Genomic DNA, 27,667 nt, shown 5'->3' with positions numbered 1-27,667 from the left:
TGTTCACATCGAAATTTATATCATCAATTAACGAAGTTTGTTTTAAGCGATTAATTACTTTGTTTCATACCCTACAAAATCAGTTATGATCTCAGTTTTCCGTACACCTCCTACCGTTGCCTCGCGCGCCCCTATTTGCGAGGTGCCTTCATAAAAATTACAATTTCGCAAAACTGGGACCTTGCTGGTCTAAATTAAAAATCCGCTCGTTAGTTTTAGCACTATAATACAAAACAATTTGCAACATTTGCTAGAAGGTTCGTTTGTTAGATAGGCTTTTCCTTGATACATTTCCTTGCGTAACCTTATCTTTCTAGCAACCCGCATCTCTTTATCAAATTTATCCCAGAAAAAAACAATTACGAAAAAATGACAGCTGTCGCTTGGGTCGAAAGAACTAGTTGTTAACTTTTTCAGGCAAAGTTTTGGCTACCTAAGCTACGTGGGCATAATTGTTAAAACGTTGTCCAATGTTAACTAATGTTAACTTGTAGACATAACTTGAGTGTATTTAGCGTGTTGCAGCCAATGTTGAAAGGGGCAAAGAAGGTGGAAATGAAAGTCCGAACGTAAGCGATTCATGTAACCGAGTAAGTTCCTCATTGAATATATTAGGAATGGAACAAAGCGTATTCTACTGTTTTTTTGTTCCAGTTTTAGATTATTCAAAGTGAATAAATTGCTAATAACGGTTACGTTAAAACGAAGTAGCTCTGCGCAAGGAAGCTGGGGGGAAGTGAATGCTGAATGTCGCAAAATTTTATATTTTGCCTTCAAATTTTAACAGGCTTTGTTTGGTAAACGTTTCGACAAAATTTAAATTTCGAAGGAACAAATTAAATTAGGGTAAAGCATTTCCTTCCTCTGGGAGCTAAAGGCCAAATAATTCACTTGTAAGTATGAAAAAATAAAACCACGATAAAAATCAAATAATATAGCTTTTATTCACCACTTCTCCTTTCGTTTTCTTTTACTTCCGCTGTTCTTGTGAACTTAACTTAGTACTCCGCTATCACTGAGAGGGGAAAATGAAGGATAAACCTGCCGAGGAAAAATGAATGTAATACGGTAAAAATAAATGAATTGTGCTAAATTACGGTGGATTCGATCGATCAGTCACTATTTCAGATAGATAAAAATATATCAAAAAAACATAAGTTATCTTAATATTTTTATATAGTTAATATTTTTTTATAAATGAATTTTGCTAAATTACGGTGGATTCGATCGATCAGTCACTATTTCAGATAGATAAAAATATATCAAAAAAACATAAGTTATCTTAATATTTTTATATAGTTAATATTTTTTTATTGTAAAGCGCCATGAGCAATTAGTGGATTTTGGCGCTATAAAAATACTTTTTATTATTATTATTATTTATTATGTTCGCAGCCTGTGAAATCCGAGTGCTTTATTTCTCGTAACAGTTAAAATTCATCGTAAAAACTTCGCTAACAAACCGTAGAGAAAAAAGTAGTCATATGTGCTGCGAAACAAACCCTGCATTTGTAGCTGAGTTTTGGTAAGTGTCGGGGAACGTTGGGGAGTATCGGAAATAGGATCTTGTGACTGTGATTTGGAAAGCTCATTTTCAAGTTGGTAAATTTTCGGGACAGAAAGTATAGACTACGAGCAGTCCTCTTCTTTCTGGTCCGTCCAGCGAAAGAAGCGAAAAAAGTGCGAGTGCAAAAATCGTTCCCGGATCCTCATGGCTATTTTTTCTACTCGCGCTTTATTTCGCTTTACGCTCGATGTACTAAGAAGACCTAGTAGGTGGTAGGTAAAGTCTGTGTCCGAGCCAAGTGGCTCATTCAGCCGGAGCTTATCCCGGTTTCTGTAGCATTAAGAAGACCTAGAAGTCTACAGAAATAAGGGACCTACTTTCGGAAGTTGAGGAAATGCAAATAAAGAATCTAGCTAGTGATCAAAGAACATCACCTTTGATGATTTTTCAGCTTCTCTATAGGAAAATTCCTGTATATTCTAAGGGACTGGTCGCATAAATCATTGGTTCCAGGTAGCCCGACTGGATGTGCAAAGAAAAATGAAAAAAGAAAAAGAAATGTATACTAACACAGTTACTAAATTTAGCGAGTTACTGAGTCAGTTAACCATCCAGTTCATTGAATAAGTTACTTTCTTAAGTAGATTTGCTGAGTTATTTTGAGTAACCAGGGCCGTACCTAGGTTTTTTTGTCTGCGGGGGCAAATTTAACTACATGAAGTGCCAATAATAAATCTCTCTATCACCCTCATGACATGACAACAATCAAAATCACCCAAGGTGGAAGGGTGGGTGGAAAGAAATGAAACACGAAACTAACGTAACCTGATAGTAAAGAGCGCAATTAATCCCTTGGAACACGTGCTTGTCCAAAAATGGTAAATTTTCCATATCCAGTAACCACTGCTTCTTTTTCGCTGTTTTGTTTTTACGTTTTACATTTATTTTTTCGTTGGTTTTAGCTGAAGGCAACGACTCCACCCCAGCTAACAGCACAGATACTGGGAATTGAAATTCAACTATCAGTGGAAGCTCAAACACAACTATCAATGGAAGTAAGTACAGTGCCCGGGTTGTGGGTTTGTAAGCTGGTAGGTTTGTGGGCTGTCTTTTCACTAATAAAGGGAGCGGGAGGAGCCACGAAACTCACGTCCCTAGCCCCGCCAGGTTGGTTGGGGCTACCAAAAAAGTATATGGGTAGGTTCTGCTGCAATTATACCAAACTGCAGTTACAATTAATTTTGGACAAAAAAACTAGGCATGTATTAGAATCCAGCACCCAGACATATATTGTAATATATTTGAAGCACTAGAGCTTCAGTATTTTTATTGGAGTTCTGTGAGTACCTCCACAAATTTTACCAGAAGTCCATATAAGAGCCTTTTAATGATTTCCGGTCCGAACTAACACTCCGCCAGAGTTGGTTTTCATTATTATTTTGAATTCGTTGATACGTTACACTTCGTTGATAGCGTACATGAAGTTTTTTAGACCACCTTTACCAGGGTTTACGAGTTGTTTTGTTCAGGAATGCTCGATAACCTGAAACGTCGTTTTGGAATAATATAAATATATAACGTTGAGGTTCTTCTACTCGTTGTTATTGTTTGCAAGGATATCTGGCGTTAATAATGAAAGAAGGTAAGTTTTGCCCGGAGTTTTTTATTTTGGTTAGTGAACATTTCTTCGTGTGGGACATTTAGACATAAACATTGCAGGCGGAGATTGCACAGAACGGACTTTATAACCTCGATAGTCAAAAGGCAAATTAAATAAACAAAACGTTATCTATTTTAGCCAGATTAATGTTTACCTCTTCTTTTCCACTCTCTGTTTCCGAAGAAAGTTTTTCTTTGTACTCATGTAGTTTGTCAACGGCCTTCGTCAATACTTCTATCCTGGCAGACGAAGTAAAAGCAATGTTATCTTAATCAGCATAAGCTCGCCGCACACTAGCCGATTTTTTATCCTAGGAAGTTTTCTTTATCGAGGTCAAATCAGGTCAAAATTTGTTGGGTCATCAGCTTGCCGCGCTCTACTAGCTTATTAATTTTGTCGCGACTAACTGTGTCGACGCTTGACCGCCGCCATGTTGAAAATGATGCTTGCCCATGTGACTGCAACAACGCCTTCTAATTGGTTACGACGCGACCGAGACCCGACAAGTTGTAATGGTCCACCGCACACAAGCCATCAATGCCCGACAACAACCCGACATAAACAACACATTTTGAGATTTTGCACTGCCAGATATTTCCCGACAAAGCCCGATGCTGTCCTATATTTAACCGACAAGTGAAGATTTTTAGACGGCCGACGAAAAATCGGCTAGTGTGCGGAAGGCTTCATTCAGTGAAACAGCAAATTTCCGTATCGCCACATTGGAATTTTATAGTTTTAAAATGGGAAACTGTCAAGAAATGCATGAAACGAAAAAAATATCTTTCCAGCCTTGAAAATCTTGAAATCTTGCTAGTGACTGACAACTGCAAAGCTCTCGTTTTCTGCAATTGATCTATTTCTCTTTGACTTAATGAGATGGTTGCCCGCCTCATGAGTATACCCATCAACAAGAATTGTGTTGGGCTGCCTAACAATTCTCCTAAACTTTTTCATGCCCCCGAAAATTAAGGGTCTTGCCCTAGAACACAATACTGACAGAGAACATGAGTTCTGCCTCTCATCATTAGTGCAAACCCAGAACTCTGGCTACGGCGTCAGCCCGTTATTCGGGAATAAAGCTCCTACCGGCCGTTGATCAGACTTAAAATGTTTGGACACTTGGTCTTTTCCTGTAAAATACAAATGATAAAATTAGTCGAATAATGAATGAAATTCATAAAGCTTAATTTACGTACGTGTCGAAGGTTATTTTTTTATAATTTATTATTACATACCTCTTGGCAGGACAGGCAGAAGTTTTCTGCCTTATCCTGGACGTTTTCAACATCGGTCTTCAAGTAAGTGATGCTGTCGAATAAATGAATTAAAAAATTAAGGCTGAAATTAAATGACATACAAAATCAAATATGCAAAAGAAAAGTAGTAATATTTGGAGTGCTAGAACAAACATTTTGTATACTAAAACAGTAACTATTGACTACTCGCCCAAAAGAAACGCTTTCAGCGAATCCAAGGCCCTTCTTTTAACATTTAGTTTTTTTAAACCATTCACCACTGTGACAAATTATGAGTCACTCGTATCAGAAATATTAGAAAAAAAGAAAGGGGAAAGGGGTGGGGTACCGAATTCCTTGCGGAGAAAACATGTCCAAAAAACACCTATCTTTGAAAAAAAATCAGTCTTTGTCGCTGAATATATGGCCTCAATCTCTTTTAGTCTTAGATACTGCAAATAAATCCCTGAAATGCAACATTCGCTGCCAAAAATTGTGTAAGTGGATGTATTAAGAAAACTGGTTTAAGTGGTGACGTTTCTTAAAGTTTCCCTAATTATTTAGCGACCGCATTAGAACTGGGCTGACAGACGCAAAATGGCAGGATTTAATCCCACTTTAGAAAATTGGAAAAGAAAGCTATCGTTCGAGAAAAGGTAGGGGTCCCCGACCATTGAAAAGAGTAAACTGCAAGCGAAGTCAACCCAGCGGCTTCCAGCCCTTCTAGGCCTATTGCCATAATATATAAATTTAGGCAAGCCTAAAACGGAGCTCCCCAGTTAATTATTTTGCACTTTTTGACTCTATTCTGGCCAGAAAACTTTAAGGTAAGAATTTTATATTCGTTTTATTTTTTTAATAAATAATAATTAATATTTTTCCTTATTTCTTTTTTACCGTGTCCGGGGTGGGGGGGGGGGGTACTCCCTAAAATTTACTATGGGGGTGTGCCGTTGAGTTGCTGAGACTCTGGACCTGTTCCAGAGACAAAAGGTTCAATTTGCGACCTCCAGACAAACACTGCAAAGTAGGTACCTTCCACAATATCCACAATAAAATATGAAGATAGATATAAAAACACTACCGTACATCACAAACTCTCACTTGACTTTCGTCTCTAGAAGAAGGAGCGGAGTTTCATAGCTATATACTTGATAGTGTTTAATCAGATTCTGGGAAAACAATAACCCTGTTCTAGAGTCAAAAGGTGATTTGTATACCCTGTTTCAAGTCGAGAGACAAAAAGCATACCATGTTGAGCGGCACATACCCTATACTCTTATATGGGAGTACCATCCCCCCCTCCGGGTACCTGTACACAACACCAAAAAAAACAAAAAAATCAATCAAAATTTATAATTCCACCGAAAGCATTATCATAAAGAAGTCTGGATGGGAAATTATGTTGCAAAACGGCAATTATTTACCTTCATGTAGAAAAAAAGGAGGGAGGAGTAGGGCTGCATGTCGGGGTAGATAGGCATATCACATGGCATCATTTTTGTTGTTGCTTTACCAGTTTAAAAAAAAAAAATCACTTTACATTTAGAGTAAAAGGAAATAACAAACATCTACATTTATAATAATTGATTTTAATTTTTTTCATTCACTCATTTATTCATTTTCATTTTCACTATTTCCATTTTTAATTTTGAATGGAAATGGCAGGTTATACTATGGTTTACACTGTTGCCCAAACAACTAACTCCAAAAAAGTGAAAGCTAACCACAAAAACTAAGTGAAAGCTAACCCAAAAAATGAACAATGAACAACTTATTCTTTTCCACATCACCCCTCCCCACCCCCCAAAAAAAAAAAAAACTATACTTCTCCCCTGGTCCTTAAATGTCTTTTTTTTTATTTTTCCTCCCTTTCCTTTTTTTTTTTTTCTCCCTTTCTTATGGGCTTAATGCAATAGTTTCATTTCACATCTTTACTTCTTTTTTTTTTTTCTCTATTTTTTTTTTCTTTTTTATTTACTATTTTAAAAATACTTACACACAAATGTGGATTTTTCTTTTCTTTTTTTTTAAATATTTTTTTTTTTTATAAAAAATTTTGCTTGATTTAATATATAGCATATTTTTTTTACTGTCATACTATTTTTTTTATCACCCTCACCCTTACGGTTATGGCTTCCCTCTCTCCCTCCCGCTAGCCCTTTTGAACTTCATTACCTTACTGGGATGGATCTGTTTTGGTTTTCCTTGGTATAAGAACCTGTGAAAAATGTCTTTTTGAGCTATTTTTTCCTGCTCCTTTGTTTGAGGCTCCCTTGTTCACTTTCTAACTTGGTGGCCTTTAATTATTGAGGAGTTTGTGAGGGGAGGTGGCATTAAACATTTAACCTTCCACAGCGAGGTAGGGTATAGATTTAATTAGGCATTCTAATTTATGAAATTAAATTTCTATTATTTTTTTTTGACGAATTTGAGAACTTCTATAGGTGCTAAAGGTGTACAGTGCAACTAACTGGCGTGTGGCGCGTACTTCTCACTTTTCTTTAAATAAACCTCTCGCATTTTTTTTTTTTTTCCTTCTTCTTTTGGGGGGGGCGGGCGGGTTTTTTTCGGGTCTTCTTTTTCTTGTTCGTTTCTCCCCTGGCCTCTTCCCCCTTTCTCCTCTTCCTTTTGCCTTTAGCGGGGTAGCCGTTCTCTCTTTTTTGGGTTTCTCTTTTTTTCGCCCGCGGACTCTTTCCTTGTCAGCGGTCAACTTCAAAACACGCACCCTTTCTGGCCCGCGTTGTCTTGATCTGGTCGCGGATCGTTGTTTTGACGCTGTCTGACTTGTGTCCAATTCATTTGTCGACTCTCTCTGGTTAACGAAGGAGGCAGAAGATTGTCTCCCCTCCCCCCTCTCTTGGGTTGCCTTGGGACTCCCCTCCCCCTCCCCGAGAGTCTGTGCGCGCGCGGTCGGGCGACGCACCAAATTTTTTCGGCCTCCTGGGTTTACAAATTCTCTCGTACCCGCATTACCCTGGTGCTCCCTCCGCGCCTGGCGCGCGCTGAAGAGCTCCGCTAAAAAGTAGAGAAAACAAACTGCGGTATATCCAAAGCATGCGCGAAATTGCTTTGATTTAATTGCTGGATTTTGTGGCCGGAAAATATCGGCGCGGCGAGGCATGAGGCAAAGCCCTAGCTTGTTGACGCTCACCCCTGACCCTTTTGCCAACCCGAACATAACAAGCAAAACATGACGGCGCATGTCGTTAAAAATGCCATAAATGTCGTGATGTTGTACTTACTTTGAAATGCCTCCCGCAATCGTTTTAAGAAGATCCTGCGTTAAAAATAAAAGACAAGGGAAACCATTATGATTATGGAACAAACAATTGTAGAATGTTGAGCGTGAAGGATTATGTGCCCAGACCACTACATTTTCTACACCGATACCTTTAAATCACATGCTACATCTTGACTAGTTAAAAAGAAAGTAGAAAAAAAGTAACGGCTACCGCCGAGAAACGAGAAACTTACTACTTTGGTTAACTGATTGATTTCTTCCTTTTCCTTTACGTTTTTCCTTAGTGCGGCAAACTCTTCTTTTAGCCTAAAAATTAACGATCATGTTAATTCTTGCAATACGTCTTATGTTATCCTAAAGTTTGGTCACATCTCACTTTGTATAATTCAAGCCATATATCCTAGAACACCACAACTAATTACTTATTCCTTTGTGAAACCTACTGAAAATAACCTACAGGACCGAGTAAAAAGAAACCAGGATTAATTAAAACTAATTAGAGCAGTATACAAAAGTATAAAGGCTGATACCTAACTTCAGACTCCAGAGAGAAAACAACAGCATTAAAACTCTCAATCACGCAATCACGGAGATTTTTTTCTTATTGGTATCCGTGTTAGTCTAATTCAACTCATTTCAGTCCTACCTGGCTTTTAAGGTCGGGACACACTAGGCAACAAGTCGCATCGACAGGTCTCTGCGACAGGTCTCTGCGACAAGTCGCTCCGTGTGTACTGCTTCAAAACAAGTCGCTGCGACAAGGCCCTTTTTCGATGCACACCCAGCGAATTTGGAAGAGTGGCAAAAATACATGACGCTCTCTCATTAGGTAATTCATATTTTGTCGCAGCGACTTGTCGCAGAAGTGTGCACACGCTGCTACAACACTGCTTTCGCTCAATCATTCGCACGAGTTCAAACTTAGGGGGTATCGCAGCGACAAAAATCTGTCGCAGCTGTAACAAAGATTCTAGCAGAAATGCACCATGTCACACGAGGCAACATGTTACGGCAACTTGTCCCGGCGACATGTTGTATCTCGACCTTTAATATCAATTGTCCATATACTGATTACTACATATTATTTAATTTAAAGGTTAGTGGTTTCCTTAATTTCTACGGCTCCACCTGCTAGCTCAACAATGTAATAAAACTGTGAAGAATTCTATAGCTATTCATCGCTCTACACTTTAAAATTTAAGAGCTATAAGCCGATCGAATAGTCATTGTGAGATTGCTTGCAGTGCATGGCGCACACAATTAATGAGCACTCATTTGGGGGCCAAAATTCTTTCTATGGACCCCATTGCAAGCTCGGGTCTCGCCTGTTCGTCATGTTAAAATATCCTCTTGCAGACATATTAAAGTTTTAATAACAAAGGCTAAGCTATTGGTCACTTTTTTATATTCAATTCTTTGCTCTTTGCGTAGCCGGACTAATTTTAGAAAACAAACAGAAACAAAACCTAAACTTCGTTTCGATCTTACGTTTCCTATATAAAATATTTGTTAGAATGACTGACTGCATGACAGACTGACAAATCCTTTCCATTTACCTTTTGAGTTCAGTTTGTAATTCATCGCGACGATCTTTGCATCTAGAAGGAAAGGAAAGTCGGCATTTATACACTTTAAATTATTTCTACCGTACATGATCTATTTAAGAATTCTACCATACTATATTCTACTATTCAGCCACTAGTAAAATATAAATTTAACATTGCAAAGCTGAGAAAGGCGGAATCTGAGGGCATGATGAAATTTGGGAAAGAACAGCACTTAAATTTTCGATACAAAGCGCTTTCAAAATGTAGTTTAGTTTTTAACATCATTTCACATTCATTTTTGTACAATTAACTTGCGAACATACCCGATTGAGATCTATTATTTGATTTACTGCAATACCGTCTTGTTTAAAAAAATGGGGAAAAATGGAAAAGAAAATAAGAACATTTTTAGAACATTTTCCGGCCAGATCAATTCAAAACATCTTCTTACTTGGCATGGCCAATACGCACAGCTCCTGCAAAAATCCCAACAACCAGAACGAGACGGAAGACCGCATGGTTTTTCATCGTATATCTTCAGGTTCTTCAGCTTAGGCGAACTCGTACCCGAACGACTGAAATCTGCAAAATGAGACAAAGAGCGCGTTAAATACTTTGTTATAAACATTAAAACCATCTGGTTCTTCAAGTTCAAGTTCAAAAGGTATTAAACTCTTTTAATAAGAACTTTTTAATAATTATAACACACGAAAGCTAGGACCAACACGATCGTTTGTAAACAAACAATATATATAAATATACTATGACACTGAAAGTACAAACTAAAAACATAATTATTTTCCAGTTAGGTTGCCAAATCTCCAAGCTGTGAATTAGAAAAATAATTCTCTAGAAAATTCTTTCAACTGAAATCCTTTTTGTGACTTAACCCAAATATCCAGCACTGCAAAACAGTGTTGATTACATGCAATTTAGAAGCCTCTCAGCTCTTGTTAGGCATATAGTGTTATACCGTATTCAATCGATTAAGCGCCCTGGGCGCTTATTAAATTTTTGGTCCTTGAGAATGGGCGCTTATTCGAGGTGGGCGCTTGTTCGAGTCTGGGCGCTTATTAAATTTTTGCGATTTTCTAGCAAAAAATAAGTTTATTTTTGTAACAAAACAATACATAATAACAAAACGTGAAGATGTACCAAAGCAGAATTTTAACTGTTCATTGAAAGTTTCTGTAAAATACTGAGAAAACTTGGTCATGGGGGAAGTCGTCTTCGTAGTTCTTAGTCAATTTCGATAATCAATACTCCTCTTGTGCTATTTAGTTTTTTTTTTTTTGTGGGGCGGGGGGTGGGCGCTTATTCGAGGCTGGGTGCCTATTATCTTTTCTTTTCTTCAGGGTGGGCGCTTATTCGAGGTGGGCGCTTATTCGAGGTTGGCCGCTTAATCGAATAAATACGGTAAGATACAATCGGTATTATCATTTCCTTGATAACCTGGCGTGGTTTGGCATACGACCCCAAATTGCTTTATGCAATTTACGAGTCATGTACACAATGAACTAGCCTATGTATTAAAACAAGGCATGCAAACTGTGTCGCTTTTGCTAAAAGAATATGGCTAATGTTTCTAAAGTTCTCTTCAACTATGCTCCGTACAGACCTTGTCAAAGTTTTTGAAACTTTTTTTAACACATCTTTCCGCCAGCTGGCCGCTTCTCTTCAATGTCCACTAACCATTTAGGAATTGGTATGCATGAGAGAGTTTTGCACGTTGCCAAAATTGAGAGGAGAAACACAGATAACCTTGAGTTTCTTGCATTGGTATAAAACCCCACACCTCTTTATCCAGTGTATCTCAATATACACAATTACGAAAGCAGGGTATGAAAACTGTTGGTTTTATTTAAAACGTTTCCGTCTTTTTTAATTAAGGTTTTTTGATAAATGCGTTTTCGATTTTATCTCCGCCTAAGCTGCGTACATTGGTCCGTAATGGTCATAATTGTTAAAATCTGGTCACTTCTTTTTGTCAAAATTTAGAAGAGGAAAAAGAAAATAGTTATTACTGTCATAAATAAAAAAAATTGAAATGATCAAAGTCACCCGATAGGTGTCTCGCCGAAATATCATGCCTTGTTTCTGACGGAACTGATACACTCGACCCAGAAGAAAAAGGGGCCAGCGTTAAATAGCATAAATGTTTCAAGTCGTAAAAATATTGCTTATAATGGCGTAGCTTTTTGTTAAAAATAAAGAAATCGTGTGCAAGTTGCATTGTGTTTGAAATGGTGTGCATTGCTATGCAAGTACAAGAAGACCCCAAACGACATCTGCAAAGGAGCTTACTGACGCTTATTCTCATTCTTTTTACGAGGTTTCTTTCACCGATTTCGAGTTTCGAGGGTTTTTTGAAAAATAGTAGGTGTTGCTTGTTCGCTGTAACAACAACAGCAATCTTTATTTAATCCTTATACATAAAAAAGAAGAAATTTATACAAAAAAGATTAAAGTTAAAAGGGTGTTGGTTTCCTAAGAAGCCAAATTACATAGAATAAATTATAATATTAGGGTCGGAAAATTACAAAAACACAACACAAACGTGCACTCATCTCTTACTGAAAAGAAACAAATTTTGCGTCCTCGTTTCATGGCGCCAGATTTTTAATTTTTGGTCGGCTCGTTTTGCATACTTTTCGCAAATTTATACCTCGCAAAAATAAAATGAATTGCGATACATATTCTTGAACTCTTTAACGACCCCTCTTCCTCACTAGGAGCTAAGGCCAAACGATGGTTATTAACCCTCCCCCGCAGAGAAATAAATACGCCAAAAATCACAATAAAAAAGTCTGATGATATTGCTTTTATTGCATTGCAGATTTTCTTGGCAACATCTCCGACATTTCTGCAAAGTTGCTTGTAATTCCTTTACAGCAGAGAGGTAAAATCTGCCTAAAGATAAAAAAAAAAAAGTTAGATTTATTAGTTTCCAGAACTAAATTAAGTTACAGTAGATAAAATATGGAAATAACGGGACTCGTTCTACGAGCTAGGGAAAGGCTGGAGCATATATTAGTTCATCCTTCTTGTATAAAATGGACAAAAACAGAGTTCATTTTGACACTATGTACGGCTGGATGTATCAAAACGTGGTTAATGCCGATTTCACTGTTTTAACTGCAACTTTCAAAGGAAAAGTGTAGAGGATCGCCAACAGGTTTAAGCTCATGTTACTCGACCGTTTTCGCTCAGAAGGCATTTTGTTATCTTTCGCAAAAGTCTCCAAAAACACTCTTAAACTACAATCCGGACAAAACTCGTCGAGACAAACGAATGTCACCTACTTTTCGCAAATGTCTTGACTTACGAGAGGGTAAGAAATATTCTATTTCCCTATATCCCGCTCAATTTTCTTTCTGTGGTTTTCATTTCGCCCGGCTTTGCATTCACAACACAACAGCATTGACAACATTGGAATGGGGGGAGGGGGGATTGAAAAAAAAAAAATGACCCGTGCCAGCACAAGTAAGTGAAAAATTAGACAAGTGTCTCAACAGTCTTGTCCTGCAGGGCCCAGTTGTTCAAAGGGCAAATAACGCTAGCCACCAGATAAATCGCTATCCAGTGGATAACTGTCATATAAAACCTACTTCGCTATCCACCCGATAGTGATTTATCCGGTGGATAGCGTTATCCACCCTTTAAACAACTGGAGCCACGATTGTAAAATGAATAAATAATTAACTTTGATACCTACCGTAACAAACTAACACTCGCCACAAGAAAACCGACAATATTTCTTCATGAAATCTCCATTTCTTTCACTACTACAAAACTTTCGAAACCTGCTGCAGAAGGCGTTGGACCCAGTATTGACACAATCTGTTGACAGAAACAAAGTGAGCAGTTTAACTCAAAAAGGCAAATAATTTTTTTGTGAATTCTGTAATCCTAACTTGAGGGTCCTGGACTCCTTGTGAAAAAGTTTTGTTTCCTTTCGCTTAATCCCCGTAAAAAGATTTAGGTTATAATAAAATCATGCTTGGAAATTCTTATGAAAGAAAATTATTAAAGAAAAAAACTAGCTGCGAGACATATAAACTTATGGACAAGTTTATATCGATTATAAGTGAATTTAAGGACAGTTAGCTTCAGAAATTCGTCTCTACCTTCCAGATCATCCAGCTGCCATGCTGTAATACCAATTTGACTTTCAAGCGAAAATAAAACAACGAAAGCAACAAACACCAACAACATCTTGTGGGACATTTTCTCTCAAACCGTATCACTTCGACACTGCCTTTTCTGGTCATCAAGCGATGCATTTACTCATTTTAAGGCCTTGAGACCGGCACTTTAGTTATTTTAGCACTCGGAAACGTTTTTGACTATTACTTTTGACATCTTGTTGTGACGATCTTTTTGTTGGCTTTCTCGCATTCTCAACCAATCAACAGCGACGACAATCGACCGATGGTATAGCCTTCCGTTAACCTTGTTAAGACCGGCAATACGGAAACCAAGTAAGTATTAAGTATTTGAACTTAAAATGAATTTAATTAGTAGAGACGGCAGCGTCGCATGTTTAGCTTCCTGTCGCAGTAATTTGTTTCAATAATATGTTTCCTTTTTTGCGAGTGTACAAACTTGGTGTCCCTCCTGGAAATTCAAGTTTAAAAGTTCATTTTGCAAATTAAATTAAAATGTCTCTTGTCAGAAATAATGTTTCAAACCTATGTAGCTGGCGGAATTTCAAAGTTCCCAAAAGCTACGCAGACGAAAACAATTTTCAATCTTTTATGTACTTTATTCTTTTAAAATTTCCTGATGTAAGCAGGAACTATAAAGTTTTCTTTTATTATAATATCAATACAATGTTGGACAGGCAGGAGAGAAGACTAATAGAACATGAGCGACTAGCATCCGTGGGAATATTATATCTCAAAAAATATAACCGAAAACATACTGATATAGTTACGATTGTGTGAGAGGTGAACTGATTTACAGTCGAGCTTTGAAGGTCTTAATTGATAATTGTCTCCTTATATTTGAAGTTTTGACCGGATAGAAACGTACTCGCAATACCTATATGGGATGACAAAAATATCCATTCCAATATAGAAACGAACTTTGTAATTCCTTATTGTGCAAGACAGATAACCGTAAATAATTCATCACTATGAAAAGGTGGTAATCAACATAAACCTTAGTAGTTTGCATTTGCTTCTCTTTCGTAGATAACACAGAAAGATCCGGCTTGTTCTAGTTGATGGTCCATTACTTTAATACTGTCTGTAATTCTTCCTTGATTACAATTATATAAGTGAACCTTTAGAAAAGGGCTTGAAAAGAACACCTGCCCTGATGATGATTAGCAAGCAAAAGAATTGGAATACTATTCATACTGAGTATAATGATACACTCTCAGTTTTTAAAAGAACCTCTTTTATAAGAACCTAGAGGCTGAAATTGACCGAGATTTTACAGTGTAAACCAGAAAACCGTGAACTCTTTCATCTATCTTGCAGATGTAAATTTTTTCAGGAACAATCGAATGATAGCCCAAACTGCAAGAAATATAAAACAAATGGACAGAGATGGAGCCAGCAGGTTAGTTTTCGTAAATAATTTGTCAACTATTTCCGCTGCTTCCTTTTTTAAAGTATAATGAAAGTGTTCACGGTTTTCGTGTTCTCAATGTAAATCACAAAGATTTAGTGCAATTAGAAAATCCCATGAAGGTGTTGGTATGAGTTGTAAATCCAATCATAGTGGCCCTGGCCGTGCTAAAACGTACTTTACAAGTCCTGAAAATTGTTACAATGTGGTTTGGGTACAGACTGGTAGAAACAAAAAGGCCTACAACTTGAAAACCTCGGGCCGACGTGAAGTTCTGCTGCACTGTTCGACATGTAAATTTTTTTTGCGGAAAATTTGCCTTTGAAAAAATTCGCAGGCGGTCGCGAAAATGTGGCGGTAGAGGTGATATTTTTCATTAGAATTCCTTTGTATGTTCCGACTCCATGCACAAGTACCTTTTTGATTTGTCGGCCCCACGTGCCACAAAGGTCTGCCTTATCGGAGAGTGATGGTTAAAATGACTCTCAAAGAAAGGAAATGTGGACTTAAACAACTTGATTTTTCAAAATTTCCCGGGGACAATACTCCGGCCCGGACGCCTCTGAGACGCTCACACCTCTGGCGCTCGCATCCACCCATGCAAAATTCTGCCTACTGTCCTGTGATTTGAAGTAACCTAGAATGACTAAATGTCCAAAACTTCAATTGATCCACACAGAAAATGCCGAATTAAGTATCGAATTTCTTCTTCGTCCCCGAACGATGTATTCAATTCTGAACACACGCACGCGAGTTATCTTATGTTTACGGCCTGTCAATTTTTTCAACGCAAAAGAACGCGCACGAGGGAAGACAGCGCGCGACAGCGAGCGCGAGGGCGAAACACTTATCTCGTTTTTTGCACAAGGGCTGAAGACATATTTTCCATAACAATTTCCCCCACTATCAACTAATTCAGCACTTGAATTTAGTCAATAAATCTGAGCACTTTGTCCGTATTTTTAATATACCTTTATTTCATTTGATACATTACACATATACCACATAATTATTACGACTGATTTCCAATTGATTTCTTCTTTGGCTTATTTAACAGTTCAACTTCCACAAGTTGCTGCGTCGCTATGTAAGGAGCCTGTAAATAAACAAATGTGAACTGCCGGTTAACAATTATTTTAATTTTAGAATCTTTTCTCTCAGAGAAGTGTTACTTCCACCATTGATAATTCACTGGTAGAAGAAATTTTAAAAAAAATCTTGTAAAAGTTGGAAGCGTTCTTTGGCTAAAAATTATTAAAAATATAAGCTTTCGGCTGCCAAAATACAGCCTTTAAGTAGTAGATAAAATAGCGCAAATGAATGAATATATAGAGTAAAAATGTGTGAAAAAAATTACAGAATAAAAATGCGCGAGTAAGGTAACAAAAAACAAGTAAGAATTTGATAAAAAACTGAACTATTTTAACAGATTGGAATATTGTCTAGGTTCTGACAATAATTTTCTTTATATAATTTTTACTCGTTTTTGTCACCTCATTCATGTATTTTTATTCCGCATTGTTTCCACACATTTTTATTCTATATATTCATTGATTTGCGCTATTTTAATCATTCGTTAAAGACTGTAGTTTGGCAGCCGAAAGCTTATATTTTTAACAATTTTTAACCAGAGAACGCCTCCAACTTTTACAAGATTACGAAGCCTGGTTACTCATCCATTTTTAATCGAAATTAAAAATGTTGCAACTCCCGGATTTTTAAATGCGCGCATTTTGTTATACCACCCTTAAGTACTCCTATTCAAACGAATAATATCAATGACACCTCTACATTGATAAATAAATAAATATAACAAAAAAAAAATAACTGTTGCAGTCTTTAAAAATCAGGCTACCAGGTTTGCTGTGATTAAATTCAATTTTTACTTTTTCAGATTAAATGTAGTGGGAACGAAGAGAAAAAATTGATAATAATTACATGAATAATAAACTAAGGGACGAACGAACGAACGAACGAACTTTCTTAAAGAATAATCGAATGCTTGAATGAATGAATGAATGAATGAATGAATGAATGAATTAAGAAGGGAAGGTCTTCAAAGCAACAACAACAACAAAATCAAAAACAACAATAACAACAACAACCAAATAAAATACCTGTAGATTGTCGGCGATGCCCTTTCAGCCACACAGTCCACACGAAAATTTACACTGCTCTGACAAAAAGCGATAGTTCTTATTTCCCGGCCTGCAGAACTTTCTAAATCGGTTACAAAATGAGTTGGATCCTTTGTTGGAACAATCTGTGCATCAACAAAAAATGATAATCATAATCATAACCATAATGATATATTAAATATCGTAAGTATACCAGGGCCGTAACCCGAAAAAAGCAAGACGAGGCACTTGCCTCTTCTAAATTTAGCCCAAAATTAAAAACAAAATATGTTTTGTTGGGAAAATAATACCAAGTTGAACAAGATGGATTTTTCTCAAGACATATCTTGTGAAAAATGTCGAAGAGAGATTTCCAAAGCTTCTAGATTTCAAAATTGTCTGGATGCATGCCCCCAGAACCCCCCTAGCAAGATCTTGCTTCGTCTATGGCAAGGGTCTGGTCACGGCCCTGTATACCACCGAAACGCGCGTGAACCTATTATTTTAAGGGAGGGACCATTATTTTCTTGGGAGGGGGGATGAAAAATCTTCCTCTGCAAACTTTTTTTTTAGTTTACGCACCTCTGCAAACATTTTTTTTCGAAATTCTTACTATTTTTTGTTATACATATCGTGTTTGCAAACAATTTATTTTGTCTTTCCAGGCCCTGCAAACAATTTTTTTCAATATTTTTCATCCCCCCCCCCTCTCCAAAAAAATAATGGTCCGTCCCTAAGCATTTTTTCTGTATTAGGCAAATTATTCACTTCATCAATTTTCCAGTTGATGTCGCCAAGGCTTGTTCTCTCAGTGAATACGAATTAATCCAAGCTAACTTTCAATCTCCATTCATATCTCTTAAATTTTGACCTATATTATCTCTATTTAATTAGTTGATATTAAACATCATAGTGGATATATACTTAAAGTCATTTGGAGATCATTTTCATAATGAAGTGTCTTTTTAAGTTTTTGGTTAATCCAACCAGTTTTTCCCTTTGTGTTCTTGTTATCTTTAATTGAGAGTTAAATCTGACATTATTTACTTACGGACTCTTGTGACACTTTAAAACGGACAAGTCCCGTGAATTTTATTTGACTTTTTTTTTTTGTATTATCATCTTGCAATTTGTCAGCATATTACTAGGCCTGTGACAGCGCCTAATTTATGAAAGGAATTCATTACTACATTACTAGAAGTTGCTGTCGTCGATGCATTTTTTCTACAGGAGCCCAATGGGTATCAGAAACACACAGAACGGCGACCGAGCAGCTTGTGAAAAGTAAGGATCTCGCTCCCTCTTCCCTTAGTGGATCCTTCCCGAACTCCTCATTGCAATTTATTAATATAAGTTTAGTGGCGACGAGTTTTAAAGGGATTTACTGACAGAGCTATCTTACCATTTGAATCGTTTTCTGCTTCGTCCAATTCTGCGTCTTCCACCATGGCTGCAATAAATGTTAAAATACAGTTGGAAAAATATATGTTTAAAAAGCTCGTATTTTCAACCTGTTCTAGTGATGTGTGGACGGAGGCAACATAAGTGCACTCGTTGCAAAGGTTCTATGGCTTTTGCTCTGTTGTAATGTAGAACAATAAATAATCCGGAGAGAGCCACATAGACCTACTGGACCAACATATAATGGTCACGACATTTGGGCCAACTGGCCCCCACTTGATGCGGGGCCTATCCCCCCCCCCCCCATTTTCCGCAGCACGAAGTTTCGCTAGGAATACGCTAGTCCATAGCACTGCATTTTGTTAGATTTCCTTAACATTTCGCCGGTACCAATTTATATCCCTGGGTGGAGAGAGACACTGAGAGTAAAATGAATTGCCCAAGAACACAACACAATGACCCCCGCCAGCGCTCGATCAAACTCGGACCGCTTGATGCGGAGTCCAACTCGCTAACTACAAGGGAGAGCGCGTCTCCCACAAAGCACGGCTTTAATTCGGCCAATGTGGAATAACATAGTACGGTGTAAAAGCAGTGTAAACAAACATGGAACGGCAATAATTCGACCAATATATAGAACAGCATTAATTAGTATATCGGGCAGTTCAAAAAACACTAAGGAAAGACTTTCAATAGAAGACAGTATAGCTCGGTATATTTCGAACCATATAAACTGTATAGTGTTGAAGTGTTGACCAGCACAGAACAGTAAATAAACAGTGGAAAAACAATGTAAAACAGTAGAGATCAATACAGAACAGGAGTGATATAGCTTAAACAGCATGTATTTTCTACCTATTGATTGCGCGAATTTTGTATAACTGGTTTTTAATTCAAGCTTACCTAATTCCTCAAGAATTGTTCCGCTTGTCATTGAATACTGCATCATCAAAACTGCAGCCAAGAGAAGGACGAATAGCTGTTTGGATACCATTTTGTTACAACTCTCTGTGTGACAATCTTCTTCAATTGCACTAAGACAAACTGTAGCTCAAAGTCATTTCACCCGAAGCATTTATACTTTTTGAACGTAGTCAACCTGTTATCACCTGTTTGGGTACTGTGGCCTTGACTTTCAAAGAAACATTCATAATTACATTTCTAAGTAGGATTTATAGCATCAAAATAATCATTCCCGGATTAATTGGACTATAGGCGTTAAAGTGGTCAACGCTCTTAATTTACCTTTCTTTGGTTCTTGTTGGAATTGAAATTTTGAAGCCCTGGCTTTCTTTTAATGCTTGTCAAGAGAAAACAGGCAATTTTAAAGACACTCACCAGATCCAATCATACTGAACTCTGAAGGTAAGATTCTCTAGTTGTTATTGTAGCTTAACTTTCTATAACAACTGATTGTTACAACTGATTGTTATGACCATGGACTGTTCTATAAAACTAATTTTTCTTTCCACGGACACTATTATGAGTGAACACATTCCAGTTAAGTTTTATTTTGTCCAGACTGGCATCTTCAAAATTCTTGTTGGGTTTCAGAAAAAAAAAGTAATAAATGTTTTAGTATTGGTAATCAAATGGTGACGAGTGAAATTAGGAAATAATTTCATGCGCGTTTTGTCAAAATTCTAATAATTTCCCTCGCCTTGCTATTCCCGCCTGGGTTATTTTGACAAAATGCAAGTGAAACTATTTCCTAATTTTACGAGTATAACATTTGATTACATTTTAATATCAAAGGTGACAAATTACGCTTGCAATCGTAGGTTTTTGACTGGTATAGTGCATCGCGAACTCCGAAAGCTTTGAAAAGTTCAAAGCATCATTTTGCTCAAGTTCGTAAGTTTTTTAGTCTTTGAAGAAAACCTTTGAGAGATTCCTTTTTGCTCAGTGCTGACAAAAATTTTCAAAGATGAATCAACCGTCAATTATTTCTCACATGATGACCATAGCTAGTCTTGAATGAACTGCTAAAACGGCGCCCGTGTAAAACGCTCAAAAATCCGCTCGATGCCATTTATGTAATTGGCTTAAGTCTTGAAGTCGTTTTGATGTTTTGAAATATGAAATATCATCAAAAGTTTTATTACATGGCCAAGGCTAGCTGGCTAAGATGGAATTCAAGCGAAAATGTACAAAGTTTAAGCTTTTAAAACATCTTTTATCCCGGACGCCATCTTGCCGCTAACTACGTTGCCATGGCAATTTTATAATTTCACATGTGAAATTATAAATTAACGTTAAAATTTCTCGCCAAAATTAAGGAGTAATTTGTCACCTATGATATTAAAACAGAAATCAGAAGGCGTTTTTTGGGATCTACGATGAATCTTAAGAGATCAAAGTAGCTTCAAGAGGCAATGCTGCGAGATTATAAAGAGTAATCTGGCTCAGTGCACCCATTGCCTTCGGTGCCATTGCGAAACTGCCCGGTGACACATTTTAAGACTTTAACTTTGACCCCATGTTAATCCCAAGTTGACCACAGTAATACTAAAATAGTGCGTTTTAACGGCATTATACCTGATTATATACCAAATACCGTTAAATTCAGTAAAATTTGTAATCACTTTGTTATATGTTTGGTATGTCGTTACTTTTGCGTCACACCTACACTGCCTGAAATATAATACGTTCCCATATTAATTGTGTACGCAGTTAAAAATAAGTTATTATAATAAATACCCCAATCTTTGAAAAGAGGACAAACTATGTCTAGACATTAAAGCCACTCAATTCATGTAATTTAACACTAATATTATTTGACCTTGTTTCAAGTCTGATCGTAGATGAAGCTGATAAAAATTGTTTGGAAATTAACAAAGTTTTGGTAGTTTCAATGCTGTAAAATTATCGTAGGGATTCTTCCTAAGGGATTTCTCTCTTGTGAAGGACAAACATGCCGACTTAGGCTTAATAAGATAGAAAAACATCGTACCATTCACCAAACACTACACCACTGTTACCCAAAAGAAAAGGTATTGAATTGTTATTAGATTGGTAAAGATTTGGGAGGATTAAGTCGACAAATGTAAAATGGCGGTGTTTTGAAATTTTAGGCCGTAATTTTCCAGATTAGCCATCCATGAAGTAGGTCAATTAAAAGAGAAAATGGAAGAAAAGTCATTTTTATATTGAACTGTTGATGAATTGTGCTACACCGTTGCTTCTCGATAACGTTTTCGATTGTGTAATATTGACAACGTTTTGTCCGTGCTTGCTGGTCGCTCGGAAACCATACCCAGGGAGGCGGAGAAGCCCAATAGCTGCGAGCTAAGAAAAACGCCCGTGCAATTGACACGGATTCCTTGATTTGCTTATGTATCATAACATTTAAAAACAGTTTTGAAAACGATATGGACAAAAAATGTATTGAAAACTTTACTGGCTCCGTTGCAGCTTTCCGTGCGGCGTTTGAGTGGGATATTAAAACTGACTTCAATTGAAATGCGCAACAATCTTGCCAGTTGAGGCAGTGTCTTCTGAAAGCATGTGATTGAATACCAGTTGATTGGCTAACAGAAAATGACTGTGGACACTGATCACGACCTAAGGTGCTGTAGGCATGCAAATTGTAATAAGCCCAAGTGCTACCCAAGAATTCTACCGTTGTTTAAACGTGTACTAGATCTCAAGTAAAAATGGAGGATCAGTAAATATAATATCTATTTAGAGAAGTGCATGGCCTGCGTCACTGTTCATCTTTTCCATATATTTTTTATCCGAAGAATAAATCACGGCCAATTTATTTTCACCCAGTCACGGGTCTATGACTTCAAACGTTTATGGAAAACGTAGTTGGTAAAACGTAGTTGTGATCTTATTTCACTTAATAGTTGGTAACCAAACCCATAGCTCAGGGGCGCTGTCGCTAAGCAGCAAGGTGCTGCACTTGAGAACCAACTTGATGGGCAAGAGGTCCATGTAACTGAACCACTTTGCTCTCGTAACGAGTCCTTTACGTTGATTCACAAAGTATGCATTTACTGGATGGAAATGGATGGAAACAGAATTAAGCGTAACGGGAAGAGGTGAAGGGAAATTAAGCAGAAGGCTACTTAATTATTCTATTAACGGATTCATTTTATTTGTGCGATCTTACACAGCCTTCACATGAATTGCAATTATAGAGAAATACTTTAGGATTTTCCGAAATGCTTTGAACGAATCAGACCACATTAACTCCTCTTAAGACAGTTTGTCTTATATTCCTTCGACGCAAAAATGCCGTATATGAGGGTCTCAATGGGGTGGGGGCTTTTACGGTTAACGGTTAAAATTTTGGCCTTTTTACGGCTAACGGTTAATTTATTTCCATTACGGTTAACAGAAGTTAAAAGTTAATTTTCATTGTTTTTAATAGTTAAAAATCAATTTCCATTATTGAAAAACGTATTTTAGGTCTTTGGACCATTTTTGGGACGATGAAGTGAACTAGTTTGGGTTATTTATAATCACTGATCGATTTTTACGGTTAACACATTTTACGGCTAACGGTTAAAATTTTCCATTTTTTACGCCTAGCGGCTAAATTTTTGGCCGTTTTACGGCTAACGGTTAACCCCATTGAGACCCTCGTATATTAAACACAGTTCGTCATTCTTATAATATAGAACAGAACAACACAACTAGTAACCGCTATACATAGTTTATTTGTGAAGCATCTTTCACAGTAATGTTTAAATGTTCGTTACGCTCTTTATATTTGTGGCGTTCATTTCGTCACCTGGCCATTTTTTATAATGGTGACGTTGCAAGTTTCTTTTTTTACAAAGCACCTATTGTAGCGGCTATTGATACAACACTAAGCATACACAAGCAACAGAGTTATTCCGAGGTTGAACCTGACATTATTTTCTAATCCTAAATTAAGTTAAGTAGCATATACATCATGATGGTCGATAGCTGCAAAAAAGAGAGAAAGTATACGTATTATTGTTAACGAAAAATGTTGACAAAACATATCGTTTTCCTGTCTCATTACATTGTAGCTTGAGTTACAGTTAAATCTCTTTACCCTTTTACCCCACCCAGGAATTAAAATTAGCTAGGCTTAGATCATTTTATTTGGAAAAGCTGAATTAAACTTTCAATAATGGAGTCAATCTGATAATAAGGATTGTTGCTATTGACACTAATTCCACTGCACCAACCATGAATGTTGTACTTTTACATTTGTTTCAAAAACAGGGTTCAGAAAATATTTTCGTAATAAACCAACGGGATACCTCATGTAAAAGTATGCAAATTGAAACTCTAGTTTTGTGAAAGGCTGCTACATGCGTAGCATGTAGATTCTCTTGAATTATGATCTTATTTCACTTAAAAAAAACTTCTTTCAAATCGGTACCTGACTAGTGATATTACTGACCAATTGTAAGATAAAATAAAAATAAAAATGCAAAAACATTATTTTCGTAAACAAAAATAATGGGCAGAATTAAACGAGTCTAAATTTAGTTGGGCTTGGGCTTAGTTTTTTGATTAAAGGAGCAACGCAACTTGAAAAAACTGGCAAGGTTTTTCAAGTTTGTCATTCGCAATCCGTCTTTATCTTTGTCAGGCAAAACTATCCTTGTTTATTTAAGCGTTTTTATTACTCTTTTGTTGTTTTTGTACGTTAGAAACGTTTTATTTTGAGGTTGCTTTAAATTTTAAAGAAATCACAAAAATGACTAAAAATGTCGTGACGTTGCTCCTTTAAGAGCTGACTACTGAAAACTTCCTTCCTTCCTTCCCTCATTCCTCCCTCCCTCCCTCCCTCCCTCCCTCCTTTCCTTTCTCCTTCCATTCCGTCAGTCCGTCCGTACGTCTTTTACAAACCTGTTTGAGCCAAGTTCAGCCTTAACATTCCCCACAGGTGTACTTGCATTTGCGAGCCGTTAGCCTCCCTTTTATGCCACTTTTTCCGCACCAACTTCGGGTCCTTTCACAAAAGGCCCTGCTTCCATAATTAGCACATCCTGTCGAATAATAATAAAGAAAAAAAAAGAAAAGTAGGTTAACATGAAAAAAGATTAATTTTGTGCGTTTACGTAGCTGACAGGGCTCAGAGGAATCACATTTGTCCACACATGAAAATTTCTACCGTGCAAAACGACCTTCTAAGCGATTGTGTAAGGGTACGTGATCCGTGCCGTCATGCAATATCTGTTTACAGATCGTACCGTCGTGCGACATTCGCAGACAGCAATGTTTGTGGGAGACCACACTTTGTGCCGAGTCGAAAAGCTTCGTTTTCCGAAAAAAAATGCATTTATTTCGCCCCAGGCGACCATTGTCAGAATACGATAACGCCAGACGCTCTGTAAACTGAGATCGCATGACGGCGGTGCATCACGTACGCTTACAAATTAGAAGATCGTTTTGCACGGCAGAAATTTTTAATTTCAGACAAATTTGACTCCTCTGTGCCCAGTGCGTGGCCTTCACAAAACAAACTAAACTGTTGATAAGTTATGACTCGTATCTATATAAAACGTTGCTTAACTCCAATGATACTGAATTGTTTCTTCCTCGAATTCTTTAAATCTTTGCTTTGCCTTGAAACTACATCACTTTTTTACCCTCAAATTCTGCAGCATTTGTTGTACTCAAAATTAAATTCTGTTTCTAGTATTGAGAAATTGTGAAAGTTGGTCGCTGGAATGGTTATTAAGGCCCCGTCCACACTGACCCGGGTAAATTTGAAAACGCATCTTTTTTTACACGGATAGGCCAACCGTCCACACTGAAACGGCGTTTTCGGTCACCGAAAACGGAGCTTTTCAAAAACACTCTCCAAAGTAAGTATCGTTTTCAAATTTACCCGGGTTAATGTGGACGGAAAACGTTTTACGCGTCGGTTTTCAAATTTCTCCGTTTTCAAATTTACCCGCGGGTCAGTGTGGACGGGGCCTAAAAGAAGAAGAAGAAGAAGAAGAAGAAGAAGAAGAAGAAGAAGAAGAAGAAGACGAAGAAGACAAGACGACGACGCCGTCGACGACAACGACAACGACGAAAATGGTGGTGGTAATGGTTATGTTGATGATGACGACAACAATGATTGTGGAAAACTTAAGGTTTTAATTGATTGTTCGTTCATATGCTCCACTGAAGGCATTTATACGAGTGGGAGCTCGAGTTGGTGGGATGTTGATTGAGATACCTCTTAGACATCTACTTGTTTTTGGAAAACTATGCATAAAATAAAAAAAATAAAAAAAAAGGATTATCATAATTGTAAAAATTATAGGGCCGCTTTGATCTAACACAGAATCAATTGACTTTTAATACGTTACCTCCGTGCGGAATCGTAACACCTATGAGTTCTTTTATGAAGGTAAATTTTTGAAACAAAATCTTTCATCGTTAACATTTTCGTGATGTACAGTTAAAAAACGTCAATTTGAATTAATTAATTAGTTATCGAATGTTCTACCGACGTAAGGATACTGAACTTGTAAACAGAACAATTTTCATTCAGAAAAACAGTTTGACCATGTAGCGAGAACAAGGGGAGTTGGGAAAAATAAAATTTTGTGGGTAAACCATCGACGAAATCTAGACAGCTCCCCGGAGTTATTTGAACTGCACACATATACCGCGTGGTTAATTGGAAAATCCCTTAAACAGCTTACTCTTAAAAAAACAACAACCTTAAAATGAAATTATTCTCACATTTTGACTAACAATGAATAAATTTGAGACAAGACGGAACCTGACAAAGTGAAAATTCTTCTTCTTATTTGACAACAAGATAAGCAACAGATTAATGTTTAATTTCATCAGTTGTGGACCACAAATTTGTCAATGCATTATTTTGCACCATACTTAACAGGTGCGATTTCCTCTGACAATTCCCACAATAATTGTTTTGTTTGATGCGGTGAAACTTTTCTGTTTGTTCTTCTTACCCCTCTTCTCTTTTTCGTCGTTCTGTAGAACATCCGTGAGCTTTGATGCATCAAACTCATCTAGATCGAAGTCATCGCTATCCTCTAGAATGTCATCGTCTAAACGTAAAAAGGCAAAACAAGACATTACCTTAATCCGCTTGTCCATTCCGACAAGTATAATTCCTATATATTTTATTCCATACTTCATTTCTTTACTCACTCTCAAAAAAGATTGTTTATAAAACTCAATTCAATGCAACCAACTGTGTCATTTAAAGCATAAGCTACATATGTTCTAAAAAAAAAAAGGAAACCGAACGAGTCTATTTCTAGTGTAAAACGACTCTTTTAAAAGCAGCAGAACACCTATCCATGATCACGGCAAACATCAACCAAAGAAACAAGCCATACATAACCCAGAAGATTAGCCAAAGTAAAATAAAAATTGTTTTGATTTTCTCCTACCGTCAAGATCCTCAAACAAGGATGCCGCAGAAGCCTTTTGGAATTCCATGATTAACATCATAGCGCCAAGAAGGAAAATTAACACTTTCACGGAAGACATTTTTTTTCCTACTTGGTCAAGCGTTGTTCAGCGAGTTCCTCTTCTGGCGAACGATCGACGTAAATGATTCTGCCAGGAAATATTCTTGTGTAATATATAGTACAAATATTTTTGTATAATCAAGCAATATCAATATGTTTTCAGCTGTCGTTGACCACTAAAAAACTAGAAAAGAAAACCATAGAAGATTTTCATCGCTCAACTCTCCCCCGTTGACTTGAGTGATGTCTGGGTTGCCGGGCGATAAATATCATATCACACAGTAAGCCAGCCAATGTGATTTGGTTTTGATCATTCACGTCATAAAAGTTCCATCTGGTTTCTTTCAATTTGAGCGCTTTACAATTTTTCATTACAATTTTATTCACATCCTTGGCTTGCGCGCGCCAATCCGAAGGGCAAGAGAAGAAACTTTACTAATAACGCCCTAAATATGATAAGTAAAAGCTTACTATTTTGAACAGAAAAAAAAGAACAAATGCTTTTTTTAATCTGACATGCTTATCTTAGCAGAAGGTTTGACATGTATATCCCCTAATAATTTTGTCATGCATATTTTATTTGGGTTTTTCTAGTTAAAACAATTAAAAAAAATCCTTTAATTTTCAAGAGCCATTCTTAACTTTGAATTTTTAAAGAAAGAATTGTTGATGAATCTCGAAGATTCTACAATTCTACAATAAAATGCTATCTGTAGCTGTTCTAGTGGTTTACTGGCTCTGAACCTTAAATGAGCAAGTTTGGATCTACATTAACACTGAATGAGAAAGATTTTTGTATAGAAGATGATAAGAAACCATTTGTGGTCCTGCGGCGACATAGTAGATAATATTTGTTTTTTTTCATTTTCATGTGGAGCTTAAATCCGAAGCACGAGAGAAGAGGCACTTTGATTAATTGCTCGCAACGTGGGATTTTT

The 27,667-nt window shown here is 37.0% G+C and overlaps 2 protein-coding genes across 2 annotated transcripts; both read right to left on the bottom strand.

The window, feature by feature from the left end:
- Positions 1-925: 925 nt before the first annotated feature.
- On the bottom strand, positions 926-9,782 carry LOC144645623 (uncharacterized). Its single transcript, XM_078505188.1, has 9 exons — positions 9,648-9,782; positions 9,206-9,247; positions 7,883-7,955; positions 7,651-7,685; positions 4,406-4,478; positions 4,257-4,300; positions 3,322-3,406; positions 1,942-2,029; positions 926-1,041 (listed from the first exon to the last, which is right to left on the bottom strand). The coding sequence occupies exons 1-8, from the start codon at positions 9,722-9,724 to the stop codon at positions 1,964-1,966; spliced, it is 495 nt and encodes a 164-aa protein (XP_078361314.1). The 5' UTR covers positions 9,725-9,782; the 3' UTR covers positions 926-1,041; positions 1,942-1,963.
- Positions 9,783-22,953: 13,171 nt separating this feature from the next.
- LOC144646365 (antimicrobial peptide damicornin-like) lies at positions 22,954-26,947 on the bottom strand. Its single transcript, XM_078505921.1, has 4 exons — positions 26,649-26,947; positions 26,202-26,300; positions 24,130-24,269; positions 22,954-23,211 (listed from the first exon to the last, which is right to left on the bottom strand). The coding sequence occupies exons 1-3, from the start codon at positions 26,746-26,748 to the stop codon at positions 24,151-24,153; spliced, it is 318 nt and encodes a 105-aa protein (XP_078362047.1). The 5' UTR covers positions 26,749-26,947; the 3' UTR covers positions 22,954-23,211; positions 24,130-24,150.
- Between the last annotated feature and the right edge of the window lie 720 nt (positions 26,948-27,667).

The sequence above is a fragment of the Oculina patagonica genome, chromosome 3 (genome assembly GCF_052425735.1).
Source record: "Oculina patagonica isolate OP01 chromosome 3, crgOcupat, whole genome shotgun sequence".
NCBI lineage: Eukaryota > Metazoa > Cnidaria > Anthozoa > Scleractinia > Oculinidae > Oculina > Oculina patagonica.
Note: the sequence above shows the minus strand (reverse complement) of the source record. Positions and strands in the feature narration are given on the sequence as shown.

Excerpts from the sequence above, each read along its gene's own strand:
- LOC144645623 (XM_078505188.1), bottom strand. The coding sequence starts at position 9,724 with ATGAAAAACCATGCGGTCTTCCGTCTCGTTCTGGTTGTTGGGATTTTT. Across the intron at positions 9,248-9,647 it reads GTGCGTATTGGCCATGCCAA|ATGCAAAGATCGTCGCGATG; the intron begins GTAAGAAGATGT and ends CTTTCCTTCTAG. Across the intron at positions 2,030-3,321 it reads CAGAGAGTGGAAAAGAAGAG|TCGGGCTACCTGGAACCAAT; the intron begins GTAAACATTAAT and ends TTGCACATCCAG.
- LOC144646365 (XM_078505921.1), bottom strand. The coding sequence starts at position 26,748 with ATGTCTTCCGTGAAAGTGTTAATTTTCCTTCTTGGCGCTATGATGTTA. Across the intron at positions 26,301-26,648 it reads CTTGTTTGAGGATCTTGACG|ACGATGACATTCTAGAGGAT; the intron begins GTAGGAGAAAAT and ends TTTTACGTTTAG. Across the intron at positions 24,270-26,201 it reads CGACGAAAAAGAGAAGAGGG|GATGTGCTAATTATGGAAGC; the intron begins GTAAGAAGAACA and ends ATTATTCGACAG.